Below are 26314 nucleotides of genomic sequence, written 5' to 3'. Positions count from 1 at the left end.
CCCTTTTCCACATTTACAATATCATACACCTACCTTATGAGTCATCATGAGCATCACGTGCATCAGGCAAAAAGCACCAAGAAACTGCTGGGCTCATACAGAAAACAGAGACCTGTGCTCAGTCTTAATAGGTATAAACACTATGCAAGAAAATCACCTGTTTTAGTATTCTTTTTCCAACATGACTGTTTAATGTTTAGAGCTGGTAGCACTCGAGACTAAAGCAAATCAAATGAACTATTCAACCTAAGAATCCTGCTGACACCCACCACAAAGGTATTTAAAGGTGGTGATTCTACAAGGCAGTGAGGGCCTTGGGGGAAGGACAGCCTCAAACTGCAAGAAGCAACACAAACCCCAAAGTGCAACGACAGCATCCACAGTTGATGACAAGACAGTGCCAAGTGTAACTGTTACCTCTTCCTCAATCAAAACCCCTTCTTGTTCATTTGTGGATTGCTCATAGAGGATAAGGTGACATTCAAATCAATGGCAACGTGCGAAAGAACAGCAATCCCTTGCTTGTTCCCAATGGAACAAGAGATGTTTCTCGGCCCTGCGGGGGCTGACTCTATAGCAGGAGGTGCTGAGGGCACAAGCGGCCCAAGCAGAGGCTGCAGGGAAAAGCCCTGATCCTGGCCCAGGCTCTGTCTCCAGTTAGCTGCGTGGCCTCAAACAAGAAAATCTCAACTGTCTAAATTTCCTTGTCTCTAAGGTAAGGAGCTCAGCCTGCTTGTCTCCGAGTTGCTACCAACTCTAACATGCTAAGGGTCAATAGAACGATACTCCAGCAAGGCTTTACAGCAGAGAATGCGCCCCAGCTAAATATTCTCATATCAGAAAATTAACCAGAGGTAGCAATGACCTATGAAGCCTAGGAACATGTTCAGCATGGATGAGGTGGGGCAGAAGCAGTTACTGGGAAAATTCATTAAAGATGAGCTGAGCTCATTTCAATTAAATATTAAAGCTACACACACCCACAAACTTAAAATATGCATTTGGGATTGCCAGAACCAAGATGAATCAGTCTAGGCTAGTGTTAAGGGCAGCTGGGGAGAAGGCCAAGCCAGATTCTGGAAAACGTGAGGGCTGCAAGAATGCAGGGCACTCTTGCCCACATGACTCCTGGAACTAGGCAGCCTCCAGCTCTCTTGGGGAAGAGAAGCGCAAGAGGACAGAATATCCCTTCAGGTCATCCTACTTACACCTGGAGCCATAAAGGATGAGGTCAAATTGACTCTGAGGGTCAGCCAGGAGCCCAAGTGTAACTCCAGATGTGGTCCTGTCTCCTAAGTCACTCTCCATCTGACGTGGAAGGCAGGCAACTCGGTTCAGTGTGACAATGGCTGGAAAAGCAGTTGTGGGCTGAAGCCCCACTCTGCCTCTTACCAGCTCTGAGACCTGGACATTACCTCCCCAAGGCCTTGGCTTCCTGCTGTATAAAGAGGGGCTGGACTGGACAAGTTCCACAGCCTCCCCTGGCTCCACACACTGGTTCTAGCAGGGCGAGGGTGGTCTGTAGGTTTTGCTTAACGGAAACTGGGCTGTGCTCAGAGAGGAAAGGCAGAAGTCTGACCCAAGTAGAAGCTCAGGGCAAAGATGTCACCCTTACAGTCCAGTCAGTCAATCAACAGGTAGAAATATGATCAGGCCGCACCAAATAGAAAAAGGGAAGCAACCTGCTCTTCAGTTCCCTGTCTGAAACAGTGATAAGAACACCCACCTCCCCTCACAAATCAAATAAATATGGATACAGACGTAAGTACACCTAGAACAGTGCCCAGCACACAGCAGACTTCTTGACCCTTTCAGGACAGTACTAAAAAAGAATGGACTCTTCACACACCAATTGGCCAGCTGTTGGCACCAGTAAATATCTACTGAGGGCTCTAATATCAAATCACCGAGATTCAAAGGAGACCTCCTAGAAGTTTTCTTCTCAAAATTTCTCCCCATTTCCTATCTTTTTGCCTCCAAGGAAAAATGTCCCTACCCCTTTATACAGCACATCCCATCGCTGCCGCTTTCAACTCTCCTCCTTGTTGGATGTCTGCAGAGCTACCCTTATTAAATTCCCCTACGCTTTTTTTTTTTTTTTTTTGCGGTACGCGGGCCTCTCACTGTTGTGGCCTCTCCCGTTGCGGAGCACAGGCTCCGGATGCGCAGGCTCAGCGGCCATGGCTCATGGGCCCAGCCGCTCCGCGGCACGTGGGATCTTCCCAGACCGGGGCACGAACCCGTGTCCCCTGCATCGGCAGGCGGACTCTCAACCACTGCGCCACCAGGGAAGCCCCCCCTACCTTTTTTATTTCAACTCTTTCCTTCTCCATTACACCTTCGCCTCAGCCTACAAACAAGTTCAAGTTTTGTTCGTTTAAAAATTCCCAACCTCAGCTCTTAAGGAATCATCCTATCTAACTTCTGGAAGAATCTCCTAACCTTCCATGGTTCTATTTCCTACTCATTCTGAACCTGTGCCTGCCCTTGCATTCCAATGGCACTGCTCTCTCAAAGGTCAATAAAACTTCTCACTGCTGAATCTCCCTGCCCAATTCCAACTCAAATCCTGCAAAGATTGACTCTTGGATCATCCCTGGCTTCTCAGAATTCAACTCCTGCTTGGCTTCTCCAAATACTTCTATCTCCACAGTCACTGTCTGCAGCTCCTGTTCCCCCAACTGACACCTTACACACTCATTCATCTTCTTTATTATTCTCAGTCCCTGGAACCATGGGGCCAAAATTCTACTGCCCACAGAGGCCAAAAAGGGAAGGTAAATGAATGATGAGGTCAGCTAAGACCTGTATCCAGCTGAAGATCTCATGCCTCATCCAAAGAGGGCAGGTGCTCCTCAGCTCCAACAGATGGCTGTCGTGGAGAAATAGCCATCCAGCGCTGCCACACCAACCTACTACCATGTAAACTCTGGGGTTTCAAACATGAACAACCAATTCAGATACACACACCACCACCACTACCAGCACACTGTACAGGCCAAAGGAAAAACACCTGTCAGATTAACTGAGCCAAAAAGCCGCCAGTGTGCAGCCTCGGCACTGGTCAATCTCGGTCTCCTAGGGAGTGAAATGTCAGTAGGTAAGATCCTGATGACCTATCTCTGAGGCTCCAGACAATAATTTCCAACTTTCAACTGGACATCCCCTACGGATGTCCCACCAATATCTCAGGAAACAGGACTAAAATCAAACACATCATCCATCACCCCACCACAATTTTCCTCTTTCTGATCACTATCCTTCAAGTCAACCAGGACAGAAATCATGGAGTTATTTATGATCCCTTCCTCCTATCCCATCTCCAATTAGTTATATAGTTATGAAGTCCCTCCCTCCACACTGCCCTTCATATCTGTCCCTACCCTTCCACTTTCTTCTGCATAATGTTCAAATTAGTTGACACCTCTGCAATTCATCCTTCTCTCAACCTCCATAGTTATCTTCCTAAAACCATGACTGACTCTGGGGCTTCCCTTCCTCCAGAAAGCCCTCCCTAGCCCTCAGCACTTTGCTTGTGCTTCTACCAGAGCCCAGAGGTATTCAGCCTTGTAGCCTCCCTAGCTGTGTTCACAGCTGTCCACCCCATGAGACCACGTTCCCTACGGGCAGAACTCATCATATTCATCCTTGTGTGCAGACAGTAGATGTGGACATAAACTGATGGGGGAACCACACATTAAAGAGAAAGTTCAAAATGAAGAAGCCACAGGTTGAAGAAGTTACTCTTTATCCGGGATTAGATGTATTTATTTTATCCTGGGCTGGAGCCAGGTACTAACCAAGGTCATTTTAGTCATGCAGTTAGCAAAAGCAGAAAGTCCTGTGGCATGTGAAAACAAACAAACAAAAAAACATTTTTAATACTCTGCAAAAAAAAGAATTAAGTACCCTTTCTAGGGAATTCATCAATTAATCTTTGTCACTGTTAATATGTAAATTTTAATACTGCCAGTGATAAAAGCTTTTAAGATCACTGGCAATTACAGAAAGAGAACAAAACTGGGACACACAGTGCCAGCGTCTCCTGTCTGCTTCAGGGCCTTTTCCCAACATTCAAGGCACCTTCCCCTTCCCATCCCAACTGGAAATGGTAGAGATCTCCTCTCATACTTTTAACTGAAGGACCCATTTCCTAGAATCTTCTGGAAAAAAGCAATCATTTGAAATTACTTTAAAATTCTAAACAGTTTATGCAACATTCCTATACAGCTAAGAATTTCAGATCTTGCACTGTACTCAGGATCCTGAGAAGAGTTTATGCACCTGAATTCAAGAATTGGGGAATAATTCTCTTAATGCCTAAGAACATATTAACTGTGTTTATACCCTAGTTAGTGCCCTGGTAAATACCAGCAGTCCCCACTTTGGGGCTAACTGCACCACCTAATTGGACTTCCCTGGTTAGGGAAGCCACACACTTTACATTCTGCCTCAGAAGCCACCCCTTCAGTGGTTTTGGTCCAATGTCTGCAGAGGTGAAGATAAGCGTCCTCAGTGGGAACTTCACATCACGGCCCTCAGCTTGAAGACAGCTTCTCTGAACAGCAGAGCAGCCGAAGGGAGGGATCGTTGCCCCACTACGAGAGGCCTAAGGCAGGCCTGCTCTAATCAGTCAATCTCCCTCACCTTCTGCTTCACCCTCCCACACACATACAAAACAAACCCATCCCAGACTGGCATTAAGACAGCTATGGTAGCCACAATGACTACTCTATCTGTATATTAAGCTATCCTCCCTACACAGGCAGGAAAATTAGCACGCTTAATAAGAAGTGTGCTGGTGCCCCAAAACTAGCAACGCTCATATATACCTTCCCTGCCCTCGTGCCCTTTTTCTACACCTGCGGACTCTTCTCAGGAGAAGGAAGTCCTAAAGTGTATGGCTGAAGCCTGAGTCCAGATCATGCTGCAGCAATGCCAAGGAGATGTTATTCTCGGCCTAAAATGTTGGTCTGCTGCCTTCCAACCTCAACCATCATACGACCTTTTGAAAATTCCACTCATGCACTTCAGCCAACAGAGTCATATTTCATGTCAACCACGATGAGACGGCAAGCATCTGTTCTGAAGGTTCTTAGACGTGACAACGAAAGGCACCTTGACGAACATTAACCATCGTGACTGAATGTGGTGATTATGAGTCTGGGCTCATCTCCCTCCTGGAGTGATCAACCTCTAAATTTCTAGGTAAATAACAAAACAAACACTCTCTACAATACGCCTGTGTGTTATCAGGAACTGGTTTCTCAAATGTTGGGTTGTGACAAGAGACAAATAAAACTCACATCTTGGTATGGCCTCATTACTCACCGAAGGGTCCACCTGGTCATTGGTCACTCCTCGCAGAACTATTCTCAGCGGGTGCTTCATAAATGGAGCCAGGCAGAGAAGACTTTCCAGATAATACCCAATGCTGCGAAGGATGCTGCAGTCATGTTCCACAGACCCACCATACAAGAGGCCAGGCTGATAATATAAGGTGGTTCCTTACACCGGAGAAAAGAAAGTCAGCAGGAAAAAAAAACTTAGTGTCACAAAGGCAACGAAGGCAGTAAGTCCCAAGGGGAAAGTCTGGCAAGGGCATCCAAGAGAGTTCAAAATGCCATTCCTAAGAGTCCACATACTTCACTCCAAAAGCTGACTCATTACTGTCAAGCCCCTGTAACAATAATAAACTGTGAGTGTAATTTAATAAACAGTAATAAATTAAACCCCTCCCTGAGCCATCTGAACTGCCAAAGCTGTGGCAGGGCACAGAGGAGATATCCTAACAGGCACCCTAGTCTCCCAACAGCACACTCTCAGACTGTGCTGATGTGGGGTTTACACGTGATGTTCTGAAATCATCATGCCGGCAATCAGCTGCTTCTAGGCCCGGGAAATGAAATTCCCCATATACCACACTCACCAAACAAGGTACCTAGAGAAGGCAAGTACTTTATGGCACTTACTTCCATTAATAGTAGCTATTTTAATTTAATAGTAACAAATGGAAATGGCTAAAATTATTGAACAGCTTTAGTGGAAACTCTTTGTTATCTTTATTTATTCTTTCAAATATTCACATCATCTAAAAAGTTTCTTACTAGGTTTACATATTAGAGGAAGAACCAAATAAAATAGATGATTCAGGGAGTATGAATAAGTGAACACAGTATTTTTGATGCTAATAATCTTTGGCCAATGTCTTCTGGCACAATTTACCAATAAAGAAATTTAACATTAGAGGAAGAACTATGTTTAGTCACCAAAAGAAAAGCAGCTCTGGGCTTCCCTGGTGGCGCAGTGGTTAAGAATCTGCCTACCAATGCAGGGGACACGGGTTCAAGCCCTGGTCCTGGTCCTGGTCCCACATGCCGCGAAGCAACTAAGCCCGTGTGCCACATCTACTGAGCCTGCACTCTAGAGCCCACGAGCCACAACTACTGAGCCCGTGTGCCACAACTACTGAAGCCCGTGCATCTAGAGCCCATGCTCCGCAGCAAGAGAAGCCGCTGCAATGAGAAGCCCACACACCACAACGAAGAGCAGCCCCTGCTCACTGCAACTAGAGAAAGCCCACGTGCAGCAGCAAAGACTCAACACAGTCAAAAATAAATAAAATAAATAAATTAAAAATAAATAAAAAGAACTAAAAACACATTTAAAAAAATCCCTACATTCTTTAAAAAAAAAGAAAAGAAAAGCAGCTCTTAGGAGTTTCATAAAATAAATATAGGTTTTACTATATTAAAAACCAAAATCCCAACCATCACGATCAGAATCATATTTTGATCAAAGTGGGAAAAACTCTACATCGGTTATTCTAAATACTATTAAAGTCACAAAACAATCTTTCTTTTAGGTCAAAAATCTCTCCTCCCTCCCCCCAGAAAAGACTCTATAACCACTGAACTCTGCAAATCTGTTATGCCTGCAAATTAACCAAATGATAAACTGACCAGATCATCAGAATGAAGGCTTCCCGGGGTGGGGGGAGCGGGGACTGACACATGAGGTGGAAAGAAGCAGGATCATGTAAATGTCTTACTTCTCAACCTAAGTTGCAGAAATGACCAGAAAAGAATAGAACTACCTTCTCTCTGAATCACCAATAAAAATAGCTGAAAAAAATCCCCAGCAGTTTCAAAGTAAACAAGCCAAGGAAGACTAAGGGAATCATAGCTTGCAAAGGGCATCTGATGTTTTATGCCTGAAACCTGCTACAGATCAACAAGTCCCATGGTCACTTATGAAGCCAAGCTTGTCTTCTTTCTTAAGAGAGCCAACACACAGAAAAGTTCAGTTTCCTTTGTTGAATATATGAGCAAAGGCACATAGTAAATGGAGCCAAAGGATGCTTGCCATGATCATCTAACAATGTAGATAAAAGAGTTTCTAGGGGGCTTCCCTGGTGGCGCAGTGGTTAAGAATCCGCCTGCCAATGCAGGGGACACGGGATTGAACCCTGGTCCAGGAAGATCCCACACGCTGTGGAACAACTAAGCCCATGAGCCACAACTACTGAGTCCGTGTGCCACAACTACTGAAGCCCACGCACCTAGAGCCCCTGCTCCCCAACAAGAGAAGCCACCACAATGAGAAGCCCGCACACCACAACGAAGAGTAGCCCCTGCTCGCCACAACTAAGGAAAGCCCACGTGCAGCAACGAAGACCCAATGCAGCCATAAATTAATTAATTAATTAATTAATTTTATTTTTTTAAAAAAGAGTTTCCAACAGCACAAAAACAAACAAACAAAAAAAACACTCAGACAAAAAACTAGAAACAACCTAAATGTTTATCAGTAGGGAACAGTTAAATAAGTTATCATGCTTCCATACAGTAGAATACAATATAAGGCCCACTGAAATACTGAGATGGACCTGCATGTGCCTGGCAAGAAAATTCCCTGAGACACCTGTGCTAATGAAAAAAACTGGCTGCAGAACAACATGAAGAGCATGACCCTGTTGATGGGTTTGACATACAAAAGTGCCCACGTAAGCAAATGCACATAAAGGAGACCAGGACACAGTCCCCACACTGTGACCGCCGCTGCCCCTGGGAGAGAGAATGGAAGAGGAAACAGGGTGAAGGGATTTTTCACATTTTTTGCATATACTTGTATAAACTTGCTTTAAAAGACAAAATAAAATAAAAAAAAATTCAGCACATACAACTACCTCAGACAGTTTGTTAGAAGATTTTATTGTGACAACATAAGTTAAATGGACATTGAAAAGTTGTATATAAATGTTAGGTATAAAGTGTTTTTATTGTTTAAAAAGAAGAGGTGCTCGTCTGTTGATCTGAAATTTTCACTCTTCTAACTTACTTAAATCAAGTGTATTCTCCTTAAATTGGCAGATTTCACATACCATCTCCAGACAATTGTATCACAGATAGGAAACTGGGTCTTTCCATCCAAATACAATATTTATACCATCAAAAAGAGTGAATAACAGAGGAATATTTAAGTATTACATGTAGGTGCTTTCAGGAATGGGAAGAAAAGGAGCTTACCTGTTTGGTTTATTTCAATTCGAGAACCATTAGTTATTTTGTCCAACAGCCTTATGAAGCTGGCTTCAAAATCTGTGGGGAGAAAAGAAAACAGATTGGCCTCATGCTAGGTCACCATTTCCAGAGCACATCCCATTCAAGTACTGCAGTGCAGGGTAGGTTACTTCCTGCATCATACCTGGGTTCTTCTCAGGACCTGGGTGGCTCACTGGCTAAGGAATCTGAAGCAGTTGAAAAGCACTGACTAGCATATATATGTTTAGTAGAACTATTAGAAACAACTCAGTTTTCGTATTTCACCAAAAAATAGCAATTCTACCAGCAATCTAATGGGATATTAATTTTAGCAGAATAACACCCACCTGTCCTCCTGACCTCAGGAGTGTGTGCCAAATAAGGGAGAAAGAACAGAAAGTAGGAAAGAGTTTTAAACTCAAATTCTTACTTGCTGCAGAACACCTGACAAGGAAAATTAAATCGAGGACCACCCTTCAGTCTCAGAGGCAGTAAGAGGTTACCGTCTCTCCCATTCAACAAAGCATCCCTGGCTCCTTTCCTCTATCGTTTACTGATCTAGAAGCTATCTAATCAGTTCAGTTTTTAATTTTATTACAAAGGTGCCTGAATATACAGTATTACTGCCACCTTTTTTTAATGCATGAAAAAAGACTGGAAGAAAAAATACAAAGTGTTAGTTTCTCTTCATAGTAGGATTTTATAAGAATTTAGTCTTATTATTTAAATTTTAATGTGTAAATTTGCTTCAATTACTTTTATGAATAAATTGTTATTTAGAATATAAAAGCTGGTTATTCTTTACAAGGTGGGGGAGGGTAGATTTTAAATGTGAAATATGGGAAGAGGTAGAGTGAAGACTCAGGATTAAACGTCCTCCTCGGTAGATTTTACACACACACACACACACACACACACACACACACACACACACACACACACACACACACACACACACACACACACACACACACACACACACAGGCTTTAGCTTCAACCTCCCTCCCATGAACGGGGACAAGGAAGACCAAGTCTTCTGCACTGAAGGCATGGTGACTGCCTGACGCTTTCAGGCAGTTCCTAGTCCTACAATAGACTAGTAGAGTTTGAGAGCACAGACCTTAGAAGTCACCTAAACTGATCCCAAAGGGTGAAGCAGATCGACTAAGCAATTCCCATCTACCTGCTCTGTTACTTAACACTGTCCCATAACTCCTGTCATAGCAGATTCTGCAATCTGTACAAAGAGCACTGGGCCAGAAGTCAGAGAAACTCCCTTAAGTCCTGAAACAAGGCATAATGGCTAATAACAGCAGCTGTGTATTAATGCTTACCTATGTAATCCTTATAACCAGTAAGCAGGAAGTGTTTCCCATTTTACAGAAGGCTGAGGCCCAAGAATGCCCTCTAGCTTGCCCTGGTTAAACAACTGGCAAGTGGCAGAGCCAGGATTTGAACCCAAGCCTGCCCTTCTCCAAAGTCCATGCTCTGAACCACACCATAACTCAGTTTAATCCCTCAGAGTCAACCTCTTCCTCTAGAAAATTATGGTACCTTTCAACTGTAGGCAATGATTTAACTGAAGGACCCTGCAGATGATTTAATAAGTTCCCAGTCTACATTTATTTTTAATGAAATTAGAACAGAATAAACAATATCAGAGTTACATAGTAAGGGTGCTGTTTATGAAATTTTAGTCTCAGTTTTACATATACTTGTATGTGTATTAGGTTGTGGTATAAGTAGCAACACAAAAGTTCAAAAGTAACTCAACTACAAAATCGAACTAGAAATGCTTTCTATGGTCTTTTTATATAGAATATTCTACGTTTTTAAAAAGTAGGCATCATCTATATAACACAATGCCACTTTCTACTTATGTTTACAGAAAATGCAAGGTATTCTGCACAAAAAAGGAAAACTCTTGATTTGCTCAAGCTTTCACAGTGCCTAAATGGGAGACAGGAGCAAGCATTTATGAATAAAGCCGAAGATTATCAACTCCATAGCTTTTACAGATTAGGAAAGAAAAGAAAACAAAACTACTTTAGAAGTAGTTTTTTTGGGCTGTTTTTTTTTTTTCTTTTTGTAATCCACAGGGGCTCTTGAGCATGAACACAATTAAAAATGCCCAGCAGAGGAACATGAGTAGGAAGAGAATGGGCACCTAAACAGACCTCCAGGCAGGACCATCCCCTGGTCACAGTAAACAGGTTCTTCAGAAGCAGTACTTCAAAGAACCAACACAGAGCTAGTTCCAGAATCCTGGTAACAGTGAAGATATAGCTGCATCACCTGGTATGAAAAAGATCTCAAGTTCACCTAATAATAGTCAGACTGAAGTGTCTAACTTCATTAAGACAAGATGTATAGGATTCCTTGCCCCTTCACTTCTTCAAGACTGCTCCTAAGAGTACAGAACGTCAGATATCTAACAACATTAGGGGGAAAAATCCCCAAAATAAGCACAGGCACAATTTTACTGGATGGTTTAGGAATACATAATTCGGTTACACAGCTAGAAAGAGAATCAACATGAAGACCATAATGGTCAGGAGACTGGCTACCATTAGGGGCATGGAAGGGAGTGGTGAATGAAAGAGGCACACAGGTGTGCACAATGTTCTATTTCTTGACCTGGATGGGATCACACAGATGTTCATTTTATAATCCTATAAGACGAGTTTTATGTCTTATGAATTTTTTATGTTATTGTATTTCATATTTTAAACAAATCTGTACTATCAGGACCATCAGTTTCGGGATTTTTTAAAATACTAACTCCCATACCTACTGCCCTCCCCGCTTCCCTAGCCCCCAAAGAAGTGAACGCATCATTTCTTTAAAGGGGCTGGTAACTTCTAGAAGACTTAGTGGTGGTCATCAACCCAACCCATTCCTTACTAAGAAAGGCAAAACCATGTCTCCAAGAAGGGGAACAAGAGAAGGAATACAATCTAAAGATCTATACTTTATAACAAGATCTATACTTTAAAAACAAGGATTTTTTTAAAAAAAAAAATCTCAATAAGCAGTTTCACTTAAAAGTATTGTAACGCAACTCAAATTCTAGAAATATTAGTCTGCTTAAATAAATTATGACACATCTACATACCAGAACACTCTGCTGCTATAAAATTAATAAGGATTTTTTAATATACTGATATGAAACATCTCCATAGTATACTGAGTGGAAAAAAAGTAAGATGCAGATGGTCTTTGCAAAAGGAAAAAGTGTGTACTTGCTTATTTATGGGAAAAACAGCCCTGAAAAGAAACACAACAAACCAACGACACTGTTTGCTTCACAGGGAAAGAAGATTGGGAAAGAGACAGACAGACAAACAGAGACAGACTTTGTAAACCATTTTGTTCCCTTTGAATTTCATGTCATGTGTACGCATTTTAAAAAAATACATAAAAATTAAATTGAAAAATACAAATAAAGGTATTATAACAATTTAAAGAGCCAATAAACAATGCTCTCATTAAATAGCCTATGAAAGATATTTATAATACAATATAGCCATTATTTTTTAAACTGCTTAATTACATAGGGAAATGTTCACACTATATTAAGGAAAAAAATTTTAAGGGATATATACAGTGTGACTTCAATTTCATTAGAGATAACTAAAAGGTAAGACAGCAAACTATTACCACGTGAAATTAGGAGTCATTATTTTCATCATTAAATCCAAAAAGGTAGAAATTACATATACCCAAGTCTCAGAATAAATTAAAAGATGTCTGCTCACTTGAAAATAAGGTACATATAAAAAATTTACGTATTTTATGTAATTATGCATAATGTGATAGATAATAAATTATATTTTAACTTAAAGAAATATTTACATAACATCTTTCCTAAATTATGAATAGGTCAAGAAAAATATATTAAAGAGACATATCAATTTTATCAAAATATATGGGGGTCTACAAAAGAAAAACTTACCACTGTAAACACTTTAGTAATTAAGAAAAAGAAAAGCAAGAGAACAATGAACTGAGATTTTAGAAATGGAACAAAATTTCAAGCTAAAAAATAAATGACAATAATAATCTCAAAAGAAGAGATAAACAAAATGGAAAACATAGCAGAAAAAAAGCTAATTCATTGAAAAAATTACAACACAAATCAATATCCTCATTCATTTGTAAAAGGAAAGAAAATGTGAATTAATAAAATAAAAAATATAATTAATACAAAAGATTGAAAGCTTTTATGGTAGACTATTCTCTATTATTTACTGACACATTTGGAATTAAAATGGATGGTTATGTAAAAAGATAACAAATCAAAACCGATAAAACAAATTTTAAAACAGGCACAAAAAGATAAACCCAAAACAAAGGGAATGCGAAAATTTATCAAGTAATAAACAGAAAAGAGCACTGATGAAGTTATTTAAACATAGGTAGAGGAGCTTCCCTGGTGGTGCAGTGGTTGGGAGTCTGCCTGCCGATGCGGGGGACAAGGGTTCGTGCCCTGGTCCGGGAGGGTCCCACATGCCGCGGAGCCGCTGGGCCTGTCGGCCATGGCTGCTGAGCCTGCGTGTCTGGAGCCTGTGCTCCGCAGCGGGAGAGGCCGCAACAGTGAGAGGCCCACATACCGCAAAAAAACAAACAAAGAAAAAAAAAAAAACATAGAGTACATAAATTGTGACGTATTAATAAAATGTAGTATCATGACACAGCAATGTAAATCCACAAACTATCGCTGCGACAACAAAGATGCATCTCACAGAAACAATACAGAATTAAAGCCAGACACACACAAAATACGTACTCTATGACTCCACCTATATAAACCATGGTTAATATTTTAGGAACCTAATCTATGGTGTAAAAAGTCAATTTAATGTTTATGCTGGGGATGGGAGGAAATGGTGTGACTGGAAGCAAGCATGAGAGGGGTTTTGTGGGTTGCTGATCTTGTTTTATTTCTTGACATGCATAATGGCTACCTGGGTATATCCACTTAGTCATAATTCATCAATTCATTAAGCTTGTGCACTTTTCTTAATGTGTAGTATAATTTGATAAGTTTATTTTAAAAAATCAAGTTCAAAGTAATAACATCTTTTAAAATATGAGAAAAGCAAAGAAACCCAATCATCTCTCAAATTTACCATGATATTAGAAATGTGATTAAATATACCTCAAAAAAACACAGTGTCACTACAAGGAAGAAATAACAATTGAGGGAGAGGCTATCTTACCAATTAAGCAAAAGGATTTCACACACTTTGATTTGACCCCACATTCCCATTTTTTATTTTAAAGCATAATTTTTGACCTGCCAATTCCACATCTAGAACTCTATCCCACAGAAATAGAAATATGCTAAACTACTGCACAAAAATTTTTTTTACTGCTGCTTTACGTATAATAACCATCACTGAAGGTTACTTTTTTGCCCCATACCTTCAAATTTTCCTAGATATTTTATTTTGCTTATGTAAAAACCTGTAAAAGAAGTGAACTCAACAAAGAGCAACTTATTTCTCTGATTTATGCTATTTTTACCACCTTCAAGTTCCTATTTGTATCCAATATCTTCAGTTCTAGTCCTTTCCTTTCTCTAACCTAACCTTTCTCTAACCCTAAAGCACTAAAGTATTTCCTCCACCTCAGGAAATTACTAAAGATGCAGCAGGACATTACATAATAATAAAAGGGCCAATCCACCAAGAAGACAGAGCAAGCCTAAATGCACCAAACAACGAAGGTGCAAAATATATAAAACTAAAACTGTTCAAACTGAAAGGAGAACTCAACAATGCCATCAACCAACAGAATCCAATCAACATTTATAGAACACCCAACTCACAACAGCAGAATATACATTCTTTCCAAGAGCCCATGGAACATACATGAAGATAGACCAAATCTTGGGCCATTAAAAAACATCAACAAATTTAAAGTAATTGAAATGAATACAGAGCATGTTCTCCAAACATAATGAAATCAAACTGAAATCAATAACAAAATGGTAACTGGAAAATATACCCACACTTGGAAGTTAAACAACACACTTATAAATAATCCACGGATCAAAGAGGAAGTCTTTTTTTTTTTTTTTTTTTGTGGTACGCAGGCCTCTCGTTGTGGCCTCTCCCTTGGCGGAGCACAGGCTCCGGACGCGCAGGCTTAGCGGCCACGGCTCACAGGCCCAGCTGCTCCGCGGCATGTGGGATCTTCCCGAACTGGGGCACGAACCTATGTCCCCTGCATCGGCAGGTGGACTCTCAACCACTGCGCCACCAGGGAAGCCCTCAAAGAGGAAGTCTTAAAGGCAAGAAAAAACACACTGAACTGAATGAAAATTAAAACATGACATATTAAAATTTGTGGGAGACAGCTAAACCAGTCTTGAGGGGGAAGTTTATTGCACTAAATGCCTACATTAGAAAACAGAAAAGGTTTCCAATAATGTCTCACTCAACTTAGAAAAAGTACAAAATAAATCCTAAGGAAGTGAAGGAAATAATAAAAATAGCAGAAACAGAAATTGAAAACAGAAAAATAGAGAAAAATCAGTGAAACAGATGGCTCTTTAAAAAGATAAATAACATGACAAACCTCTAGCAAGACTGAAAAAAAAAAAGACACAAATCAACATGAGGAAACAGGGAATATCACTACAGATCCTGCAGACATCAAAAGGATAATAAGGGAATACTATGAACTCTACATATATAAAACAATTTAGATGAAATGAACCACTTCTCCAAAAAACACAAACTACCACAACTCATCAAATGAAATGGATAATTTAAATAGCCCTATCACCATTCAGGAAATTGAAAGCATATTTTTTAAAACTCCCCAAAAAGATATCTCTAGGCCTTTATAGTTTCACTGGAGAATTCTACCAAATGTTTAAAGCACTAAAATCAATTCTACACAATCTCTTTTAGAAGACCAAAAGGAAACTGTTTCCAATTCATTTGAAGCTAGTATTATTATAGTTTAAAATACCAAAACCAGACAAAGACAGTACAAAACAGAAAACTACAAATCAGTATAACTTATGAATATATACCCAAAAATCTTTAACAAAATGTTAGCAAATAAAATCCAGCAATATAGAAAAAGAATTACACACCATGAACAAGTGGGGTTTATTCCAGGAATGCAAGGCTGCTTCAATATTTGAAAATCAATCCATGCAATATACCATATTAACAGACTAAAGAAGAACAATCACATGATCACATCAATTGGCGCAGAAAAAGCATTTGACAAAATACAACACTCATTCACATACACACACACACACACACACACACACACACAAATCTTAGAAAAATAGGAATAGAAGAGAATTTCAACTTAATAAAAAAACATCGAAAAAATATACAGCTAACATTATACTTTGTGGCAAAACAGTGGACACTTTCTCCTTAGGATAGGGAACAAGGTAAGGAAGCTTGCCCTCATTACATTTATTTAACATAGTCCTAGAAGTCCTACCCACTGCAATAAGGGGGAAATAAAAGGCATAAAGTTCAGAAAAGAAGAAATAAAACTGTTCCTATTTGCAGATGACATGACTGTTTACATAAAAAAATCCCAAAGAATCTAACAACAACAACAGCAAAAACACACACTTAGAACTTTTAAGTAGGGGACTTCCCTGGTGGCACAGTGGTTGAGAATCTGCTTGCCAATGCAGGGGACACAGGTTTGATCCCTGGTCCAGGAAGATCCCGCATGCCATGGAGCAACTAAGCCCGTGTGCCACAACTACTGAGCCCATGCGCTACAACTACTGAAGCCTGCACTCCTAGAGCCCACGCTCCACAACAAGAGAAGCCACCACAATGAGAAGCCCGCACACTGCAACAAAGAGTATCCCCTGCTCGCCACAACTACAGAAAGCCTGCACGCAGCAACAAAGACCCAATGCAGCCCCCCAAAAAATGAACTTGTAAGTAAATTCAGCAAGGTTGCAGGACACAAGACAAACATCCAAAAAAAATGAATTGTATTTCTATATACTACCAATAAACACATGGAGACCAAAATTTAAAATTAGATACCCTTTACAATTGCTCAAAAAAGTGAGACATTTAGGTGTAAATGAACAAAACATGTACAGGACTTATATGCTAAAAACTACACAATGCTGATGAAAGAAAACAAAGATCTAAATAAATGGAGAGATATACTATGTTTATGAATTGGAAGACTCAAATACAGTAAAGATGGTAACTCTCCCTAAGTTATCATATAGGTTTAACACAGCTCCTGTCAAATCCTAACAAGATTTTTTTGTATAGATGAAGACAAGATTATTCTAAACTTTATATGAAAAGGCAAAGGAACTAGAATAGCTAAAACAATCATGAAAAATAAGAATAAAGTTGGAGGGATCAGCCTACCCAAATTCAAAATTTATTATATACATATAGTAATCAAGACAGTTGTGGTACTGACAAAGGGATAGACATATAGATCAGTGGAACAGAACAGAGAATCCAGAAAGAGACCCACACAGTATGCCCAACTGGTTTTTCACAAAGGTTCAAAAGTGATTAAATGGAAGAAAGATAGCCATTTCCACAAAGGGTGCTAGAGCAGTTGGACATCCATAGGCAAAAAAAATGAACATCGACCTAAGTTTTAAACCTCATACAAAAAAAATTAACTTAAATATAAAATGTAAAACTATAAAACTTTTAGGAAAAAAAAGAAAACCTTCAGGATCTAGGGCTAGGCAAACAGTTCTTAACACCAAAAGCACAAGCAATAAAAGAAAACTTTGATAAATTATATTTCATTAAAACTTTCCCTCTACAAAAGACCATGTTAAGAGAATAAAAAGACAAGCCATAGAGTGGGATAAAATACTAGGAAACCACATATTTGACAAAGGACTAGAATATGTAAAGAACTCTCAAAACCTAACAGAAAAAGAAAACAATCTTACTAGAAAATGGCAAAAGACATGAAAAGTTGTTTAATATCATTAGCCATCAGGAATATGCAAATTAAACAAGAAGACGGCAGTACACACTAATCAGAATGGCTAAAATTAAAAATAGTGACAACACCAAATGCTGGCAAGAATGCAGAGAAACTGAATCATGCCTACATTGCTGGTAGGAATATAAAATCTCCACTTATCATTAGTATAGTCGTCAGGCCTCCCCCAATTCTAGTTATCAACAACTTTGAGTCCCAAACAATACTGAAATAAAGTATAGGTGCATCCTTGTGGTATAACAAGAAATGTATTTGGTCTTTGTTCCTGGCACAGAGCTCCTAAAACCCCTGAAAGTTCCAGAGCCACAGGAGTCTCTTTTAAGTTATTCATACACAGAGGCCCTTTTGAGCACACCTGACTTTATGCTATGAGTTGACTTAGGGTGGAGGCCCTAGACAGCCTCAGGATGGGGCCAATCACCAGAAAAACCAAATGATTAGAGGATTAGAACTTTCAGTCCTACTCACTGACTTCTGCGGGGGTGGGGGGGGGGTGTCAAGGTGTGCCTAGAGATTAAGCCCTATAAAAACTCTTGAACAAGGAGAGAACTTCCAGATTGGTTAAAAAAAAAAAAATCCACATTCTGGGAGAGTAACAAAACCCCGTTCCACAATAACAGAAGCTCCTATTTCAGGACTCTTCTGGACCTGGCCCTATGTACCTCTTCATCTGGCTGTTCATCTGTATCTTTTATAATATCCTTTATTGTAAACTGGTAAATGTAAGTAAATGTTTCCCTGAGCTTCATGAGACATAATTTTAGCAAAATATCAGATCCCAGGAGGCGGTCTGGGAAACCAGAGGTATGAGTGACCTGGACTTACGACTGGGACTTGTGACTGGCACCTGAGGGGGTGGAGGGCAGTCTTGTGGGATTGAGCCCTTAACCTGTGGGATTTGATGCTATCACCACCGAGACAGTGTCAGAATTGAGTTAAATTTGTAGGACACCAGTGAACATCCACTGAGAATTGAAGAATTACTTGGTGTGGTGAGAAAACCCCACACATCTGGTGTCAGAAGTATTGAAAGTAGAGGATAAAAATAGTTTTCCCTTACAATCCTCCTTTTAGAAGATCCAATTTATGAACAGCCAGATTTATCCCCAAAACAATATATCAGTTTGCCAAAAGATATTTTACCTTTAAGGATCTCTATGTGGTATGTTTCCTCGGTATATTTTAAAGGATTCTTTTCATTAAAATTCCACTTACCCCTCCTTTTTCAGAATCTCATCTGCTTAAGACCAAATAACTCCTCTCTCCAGTTTCACAGCGAGGCTTAGTCATGTGACCTACTCAGGGACTTGGGTAGCAGCAGTCCCGTGTCCTAACTGCTAAACCAGGGCTCTTGCCCAAGTCCATCATTTCTGTATTCCCACTTTAAAAAATTATCATTCTTGTGGAATTCTTTCCATATGTACTTCACCTTATCCAGAAAATGTTAACTCAACTGAACCCTGCAAGATACAGCCCTCATGAAACCCAGAAACAGAAGCACTTTGGACAGCTGCTTTATAATCTGAGGAACACTCAAGTCCACCAAGCAGTCAAATGGGAGAACAGGCCTTCCAGGCTGGAGCTGGCTGCCGTCTGTTTCCGGCTCTGTCACTGACTGGATATTCAACTTCACCAGCTATCTTACTTAACTATGTCTTGCCTTTTTTACCTTCAGTAAAACAGCAACAAAAAAATTTTATTTCGTCCTCACTGATGGAAAGAGTCTAATGATATAATCCTTCATGTTCCTCAAGAGTGAAGTAAAAATTACACATGTGGCTGCATAATTAATAAAAACCATTCCAGGATCATCTTTCTTTGTGATTCAAATTCTTCTCATTCTTTACAATTCCTCTTTCAAAGTAAGCAGTTTTATTTAAGAGATTAACAAATCTGTCAGAAGTCACAGAGTCTGATCTGTGTCTCATCCCCTTCTGAATCTTTATGCAGTTTTCTTAGTATCTCATGCTGCTATTCCCAACCATTAGGGATACAAGGAAAAGAAAAAGGTTAATAATTAAGTCTAGTAGACCAGGGTTTTTCAACATCAGCACTGATATTTTGGACAGAATACTTCTTTGTGTGGGGAGCTGTCCAGTGCACTGTAGGATGTTTAGTGGCATCCCTGGGCTCCACCCACTAGGTGCCAGGAGCAGCCTCCCAGTTGTGACAACCAAAAATGTCTCCAAACACTGCCAAATATCCCCTGGGGAACAAAACTGCCCCTGGTTAAGAACCACTACATTATACATATAACACACAAATATCTGGAAGCCATCACCTAAAAGGAAACCTTTAGACTGAAAAGAAAACAGAAAAGACATAATTCTCTTTAAATATTTGAAAAGTTTCCATATAGAAGCAGGAAAAGATTTCAAATATCAGAGAATAGAACTATCCCAGTGGACAGAAGTTACATAATAATAAAATCAGCTCACATCTATTCTTCCTACACGCTAGGCACTGTTGAGTACACTTTCAAATATTATTTAATCGTCACAATAACCCTCTGAAGTCAGTAGTATTGGCCCCACTTTACAGATGAAAAAACTGAGGCTCAGGAGGTCCAACAGCTAATAGCAAAAGCAGAACCCCATCTCAAACTGAGATCTAACTGAGCTCAAGCTCTTAACTCCCAAGCTACTATGACCATAACAAATGAAGATTTTACCTCCACATAATAAAGAAAATGAAGAACTTTTTGACTTAAAAGCTGTTTCTTTCACCAACAATGATTCCTGCAGCCACCATCTCAATCCTATCCGTTCAGATCAGAAAATCCACAGAGCTTTCCTTCATAACCTCAGGGGAAGCCTCTGCTCTAACTCTGCTGAGCCCCTTTACCACTTCCTACTTCAAAGTACTCAGGCTACTCTCTCAGCTCTTCCTTAGAAAGCTCCTCGAGAGTGCGGCAACTAGCTTCTCGCATTTACAACTCTACAAAGCCTTGCACATACTGGGGCTCAATAAACCTTTTCTGAATGACTGTTCCAGAGGTATCACCCCCACCCTCCAAAGCTCACACCAGAGGGGATATTTAAGCAAGCACCTTCAGGAGATATAATTCTTGCACTTGAGCTGAAGATTTTATTGCAAATGCTGAGTTTTTTCCAACTCTCAGAATCTGAGTCAGGAAGAGTCAGAAAGGAATATGACAGATAAGACAGTCCGTTGGCTACATGTCCAATCAAGCTACCACAGACTCGTTTGACTATGATCACATATCATGTGTCAGGGGCTACATGTATTTATGTATATGTGTGCATGTATATACACTTATACTTACACTTGGGTATGTATACAAAGACATATATATGTCTATGAACGCCTGTATATACGTACACCTCAGTTCCCTCTTTAGAAATTAAGCAAATGTCTATAGTGTTCCTGAGGCCTTGAATCCAGCCAAGGAAGTCTAAATTAGGAGTCTCTTTTTTCCCCCAGTATATTAATAAGGTAAGGCAAATAAGGCTATACACAGTATTCCTCATAAAATACCAGCACATGTGCCAACCAGTACTACCTTCCGCAGGTACCAGAGTCTGGTATCTTTTCAGGAAAATGCCAAGTGGCCAAGCCCCGTTCATGTGTGTGGCAGTGAAGAGATGCTCATGAACAGTGCACGGGGGAGAAAGGGAAACATCACTAAATTGTATCTTATGGGCACTATATTTCCATTAGAAATTGCAGGTCTCCAGGCTAAAGTACTTCTATTTCTCTTTTTTAAAAAAAGCTATTCCCAGTGTTCCACAGAAGTAGAAGCCTGTCTTCTTACCACAACCAGCTAGTGGTGAGTTCTCTAGGCTAATTTAGGGGTGAAGGGGAGAGTTGGCTGGGAAGGCCAGAGAGTAGAGCAGTCAAGCAATTGCTTTGCCCAAGGGCCAGACTCAAAATAAAGGCAAGGAATGTTGAGAGGAAGAGCACCTGGCATAAACCATGCTAGGGGTCCCTCAACTTCTTCAGTGTTTTTGAGCAGTACAGTGAGGGCAGTAACAATCATGCACCAACACAAGCCTTTGTTACTGTCACCTGTTTCCTCTCCATGGTACAGAGGTTCATCTGATTCTTTCCTTCCTAATCTTCTATCTCCATCAATGACATGGCATTTTCCGCTTATGTGCAACCAATCACCATTCAAGAGAAGCAGAAATGTAACCATCCAGAAGGTGCATTCAGACTGATGATGAAATAGGCTGGCCACCTTGTACAGGAGCCAGTGCAAAATTAAACACATCAACAGGGCCCAGAAAGCTTTGAGGACCAACCACAAACCCTCTCCTCCTTCAATTTGCAGATAGGTTTTTCCTTTTTTTTGTTGAACTGATTTTCCCAATTTGGGATAACCAGACAGAAGCTTTTAAATATATGAGTCATTTCAGGGGGCCAGTTGAAACTCGGAGACAATTCAACTTCATATAGGTTTAAATGGGGCCTTATTTTTCATTTTTCCACCTTCGCAGGGCAAAAAGAGAGCTTGGAAGCCTATAGTTTAGCACTTGTCACCAATCCTTTACTAAAGTCCAGGCAATTAGGCCCATGATTGTTAAAATTTTATCTCAAAGCTCCTGTCCTGCACAAATCAATCACAGCCACTGCTGAAAAAAAAACACATAATTTTAAAAGATTCTTTAATCCACACCCAAGGAGATGTGTGGGGGCTGCCGAGAACTCATGACGACAGGGACAGCCGGTGGTGTCCAAGGGGGCAGCTGCTTCTGAGACCTGTTTTGGGACGGGACAAAACCAACCAGTGGTACTTTTCTCTCCAAATTTCTTTCCATCTTTACATCTGCCGATTCACCACATTTCGGTCCAACAAACTGTTTTTCTCCATAGCGAGGTTTACAGCGAGAGAAAGAGGGACTCAAGACAAGCGAGGGGGCGATGTCTGGGATATGTTGCAACACGTAAGGCTGAAAAACGTGTAGCTGTTTACTACCAGCTCCCGGGAGACGCCGAGCGCCGAGCGCATAAGAGCTCAGCCCCTGGTGCGCGGCCCCGCCTCCCACACAGCCTCCTGCGCGTTCGTTCGGGTGTGGGGGCGACACGCAATGAGCCCTCCCCAACGCCGCCCCGGAGGCTCCTTGTGCGCCGGCCCCCAGGGCATCAGCTAGGTCTCCCTTCGCGCCCCACGCCCACGCTGCGCGCTGCCCGCCCCGGAGTTACCTCGGAGGCCGGGGTTGTCGTCTCTGGCCCGAATCTTTCGGATTTTGACAGGGCGCCCGCTCAGAGTAGACAGGACCAGACGCTGGCGCAAGAAGTTGCAGCCCGCGTAGCTGAGGGAGTGCGCCTGGGTCGCCATGTGCACGCCCTCTGCAACGGCGCGGGCGGCCGGGGCGAGGCGACTTTGGACGGGCGCGGGTATCGCGACGACGGCGGCGACGGCGACAGCGGCAGTGGCGGCCCGGGCTCCCTCCCGCAGCCCCGCAGCCCCAGGCGCGTCCACGTGGTTTGGAACAGGAAGGGAGAGAGACGATACACCGGGTCAGAGGGGAGTGGGGCGGAGCCGGTGACCGCCTCTCCGCCTCCCGGCCCGGCTGGGGGCGGACCCCGCACCGGGCCACTCCGCTATTGGCTGGTGCAGGATCAGGGCGGTGCCCGGGGCGCACCGCTATAGGCCTACACTGGGGCTAGGCGGTGCCTGGGCCACGCTACCATTGGCCTGCGCTGGAGCTGGGCGGTGCCCGGACCCCGGCAACAGCGCTTGGCTGGAGGAGCGCGGGACGGGGGAGCGGCCTGGGAGCGGAGGCGATGGAGCACGCCTTCCCCACCAGTTTCCGCGGGGTCTTTCCCCGCGTGGGGGCAAGGGGAGGCGGTGGACTGGGTTTGAGTCTCTCCTACATGCCCGGTACTTAGCCACACTACTTACGGCAACCTCTGGGATGTGTACGCTATTAGCTCCCCCGCCTTTTTCTTAATAGAAGAGAAAACAGGATTGGCGCGCTTTACCCTGTTTCAGACACCGTGCTGAGCGCGCAGCCGGCCCTATGCCCTCGCGCCCGCTGTAATCCTGAGAGGTAGTGCCATTCCAGCCCTACACTTGGGGAAAGACTCGAGGAACATTGCAAGGCTGGCAGTGGCAGCATGCACAGGAACCAAAGTCTTCCGACACCAGGCCATTACTTATGAGACACCAAGCTTTGCCCTTTTCACATCAGTGCATCAGTGGCTTCCCTTTACAGCCACAGTGCTTTTTGCCAAGTCAGGTCCTCCCATTTTGCATGCCTCAAAATGGATAGTTGTAATAAATTACACACACACACACACACACACACACACACACACACACACACACACAGGTCTTCCCTCTTTCCCATCCTCTTCTAATCTTGCACACCAAAAGCTTCCCAAAGATTGGATTATGTCACTCCTCTGCTCAACAACCTTCAAAGATAACGCAGTTATCTATAAAATGATTACAAACTTGGGAGTCCAATACCATAATACGGTTGGTTTGTAGCGATTCTTGGACAATGTCGCCAGATTATGAGTTCCAGAACACATGGGGGAAGAGGGGGTTCTGGAAGGGGTCAGAGCTTGAGTAAGATTAAAGAAGGTGGCTAGCGTTACATGGGTAAGACTCAGTTATGAGGAACCACTGGAAGGTCTGAACTCCTATAGGGTGACAGGTTATTAGAGGTGTATGTTGAGTTTAACAGAATCAGCCCTGAAGTTCATTGAGGGAGGTGGGTAATCCATGCACATTATTGCCATTTCTTGAGACTTCTTTTAGGAAGTTGACAGTATTGAAAACTCCAGGACCTCTGAGGGCCTCCCTTGAATCCTGCTGTGGAGGATGCCAAAGCAAGGAAAAGAACCATCACACCGGGAGTGTATGTTTTGTATATCATCTCATCTTAATTACTCAACAACCTTAAAAAACAACTAATATCTTCTGTAGCAACCCCTGTCTGTGCCCTGTTCATATCCCTTCAGCTCTTACTATTTTCAGTGCAAACGTGCTTAATTATCCTCCAACAGCACCTAGATCTCTTTGTCTGAGGGTTTTTCCCACCTGTATGGAACTCAGCAGGGCAAAGGTGCTGGGGAATTAATGCCCCGCCCCCCTCCCCCAGAGTCCTCAACCAATGGCTGATGGGAGTTGATGTATAAATATCCCAGCGCCCTTAAACTTTGAGTGAGATAGCTCTGAGACATAGATTCTACAGCGTTTCCCCAGGGACCTTCAGAGATTTTAATCTTCAGTTGCCTACAGCAGGGGTCCCCAACGCCGGTAGCGGTCCGAGACCCATTACTAACAGGGCCGCACAGCAGGAGGTGAGCGGCAGGCGAGCAAGCAAAGCTTCATCTGCCGCTCCGCGTCGCTCGCATTACCGCCTGCACCATCCCGCCCCCGCCATCCCCCGTGGAAAAATTGTCTTCCACGAAACCGGTCCCTGGTGCCAAAAATGTTGGTGAGCGCTGGCCTACAGGGGTTACTTGCTTAAGTACCTTTTACTGGCTTCCTTCCCTTCCCCGTATCCTTCCTAGGTCCCTTCTGATATTTCGTGGGATTAATTCTCAAATAAACTACTTTCACTCAAATTATTGCCTCAGGGTCTTCTTCTGGGCACCTCCAATATAAGTTCTGATTTTTAATATTTGAGAACTGAGGTTTAGAGAGAATAAATGACTTGTTTAAAGTGACATCACTAATAAATGGCAGAACCAGAATAAAAACTTTGTCTGCCTCTCTGTCACTGTCTGTCTGTCTCTGTCATCTCATATCTTTGGGACCCTGAACCTCTAATAAGAAGTCTGGCTACCATGAAGCTGCCATGCCAGAGAGACCACAAAGATTTAGTGCCAGCTGTTCCAGCTGACAGCATCAGCTGCCAGACATGGGAGTGAGGAAGCCTTCAGATGATTCCAGTCCCCAGCCAGCCTCTGACAAGTCTTTGGAGTCACCCTAGCTGACACCATATGGAGTATAGATAAGCTATCCTCACTGAGGCCTGCCCAAATTGAGCTAAATAAATGATTGTTACTATTTTAAGCTATGGGTTCAGGGGTAGTTTGTTACACAGTAATAGATAATGAAACTACATATCCCCGAATCCCCTTCCCTGCATAATTCTGGGTTAGCAAACCACAAGAAACATCTTGCATGAGATTTCAAAGGCAAACGTGAAGTCACAGCCACATTTTTTATGTTTGAAAGGTCACTGCAGGGTACCAGGCTCTCTTGCAGCTCACGTAGCTACCTTGTTGGCATGGAGCAGCAGCCAGGCCCAAAGCTCCTCCAGCTTCCACCCGATCCTACTTAGCAACTCCGCTTCCTGGGCCAGCTGTGTATCTACCTCCATGACAAAGGACACCATCTTCTGCTGGTCACTCCCATCACTGGAGTCAGAGGCTTGGAGTCAGTGAGAGACTGATGCAAGTTCCAGCTCATCCTGCTGACTTTGGGCTCTATCACCAGGCGCAAAGACAACAGCCTCATACAGACTGTGAAACCAGCCCTCACAATAGCATAAGGTCAGATCCCTACAATAAACCTCTAGTGAGTGGTTCTGCTTTTCTTTTTTTTTTTTTTTTTTTTTTTTTTGCGGTACGCAGGCCTCTCACTGTTGTAGCCTCTCCCGTTGTGGAGGACAGGGTCCGGACACGCAGGCTCAGCGGCCATGGCTCACGGTCCCAGCCGCTCCGCGGCATGTGGGATCTTCCCAGATCGGGGAATGAATCCATGTCCCCTGCATCGGCAGGCGGACTCTCAACCACTGCACCACCAGGGAAGCCCGGTTCTGCTTTTCTATTTGAACCCTGACTAGTGCACA

General features: G+C 42.3%; 1 protein-coding gene across 7 annotated transcripts in view; it reads right to left on the bottom strand.

The window, feature by feature from the left end:
- Nucleotides 1-23051, bottom strand: part of RCL1 (RNA terminal phosphate cyclase like 1) — a 182944-nt gene extending 159893 nt beyond the window's left edge. The window contains exons 1-3 of one of the 7 annotated variants that reach the window (XR_009541595.1): nucleotides 22704-23051; nucleotides 8529-8600; nucleotides 5332-5507 (exon numbers count right to left, since the gene is read on the bottom strand). Coding sequence is in view for 5 of the 7 variants with exons in the window: in XM_060155045.1 (XP_060011028.1) it covers nucleotides 5332-5507; nucleotides 8529-8600; nucleotides 22704-22839 (384 nt within the window). In the remaining 2 variants the exon portion in view is untranslated. The remainder of the gene's footprint in view (nucleotides 1-5331; nucleotides 5508-8528; nucleotides 8601-22703) is intronic. The other 6 variants (XR_009541596.1, XM_060155045.1, XM_060155046.1 and 3 more) reach the window with 6 other exon arrangements.
- Nucleotides 23052-26314: the final 3263 nt, after the last annotated feature.

This window comes from Lagenorhynchus albirostris, chromosome 7, assembly GCF_949774975.1.
Source record: "Lagenorhynchus albirostris chromosome 7, mLagAlb1.1, whole genome shotgun sequence".
Lineage (NCBI taxonomy): Eukaryota > Metazoa > Chordata > Mammalia > Artiodactyla > Delphinidae > Lagenorhynchus > Lagenorhynchus albirostris.
The sequence above is the reverse complement of the archived record's forward strand: the minus strand, read 5'-3'. Positions and strand labels throughout refer to the sequence as shown.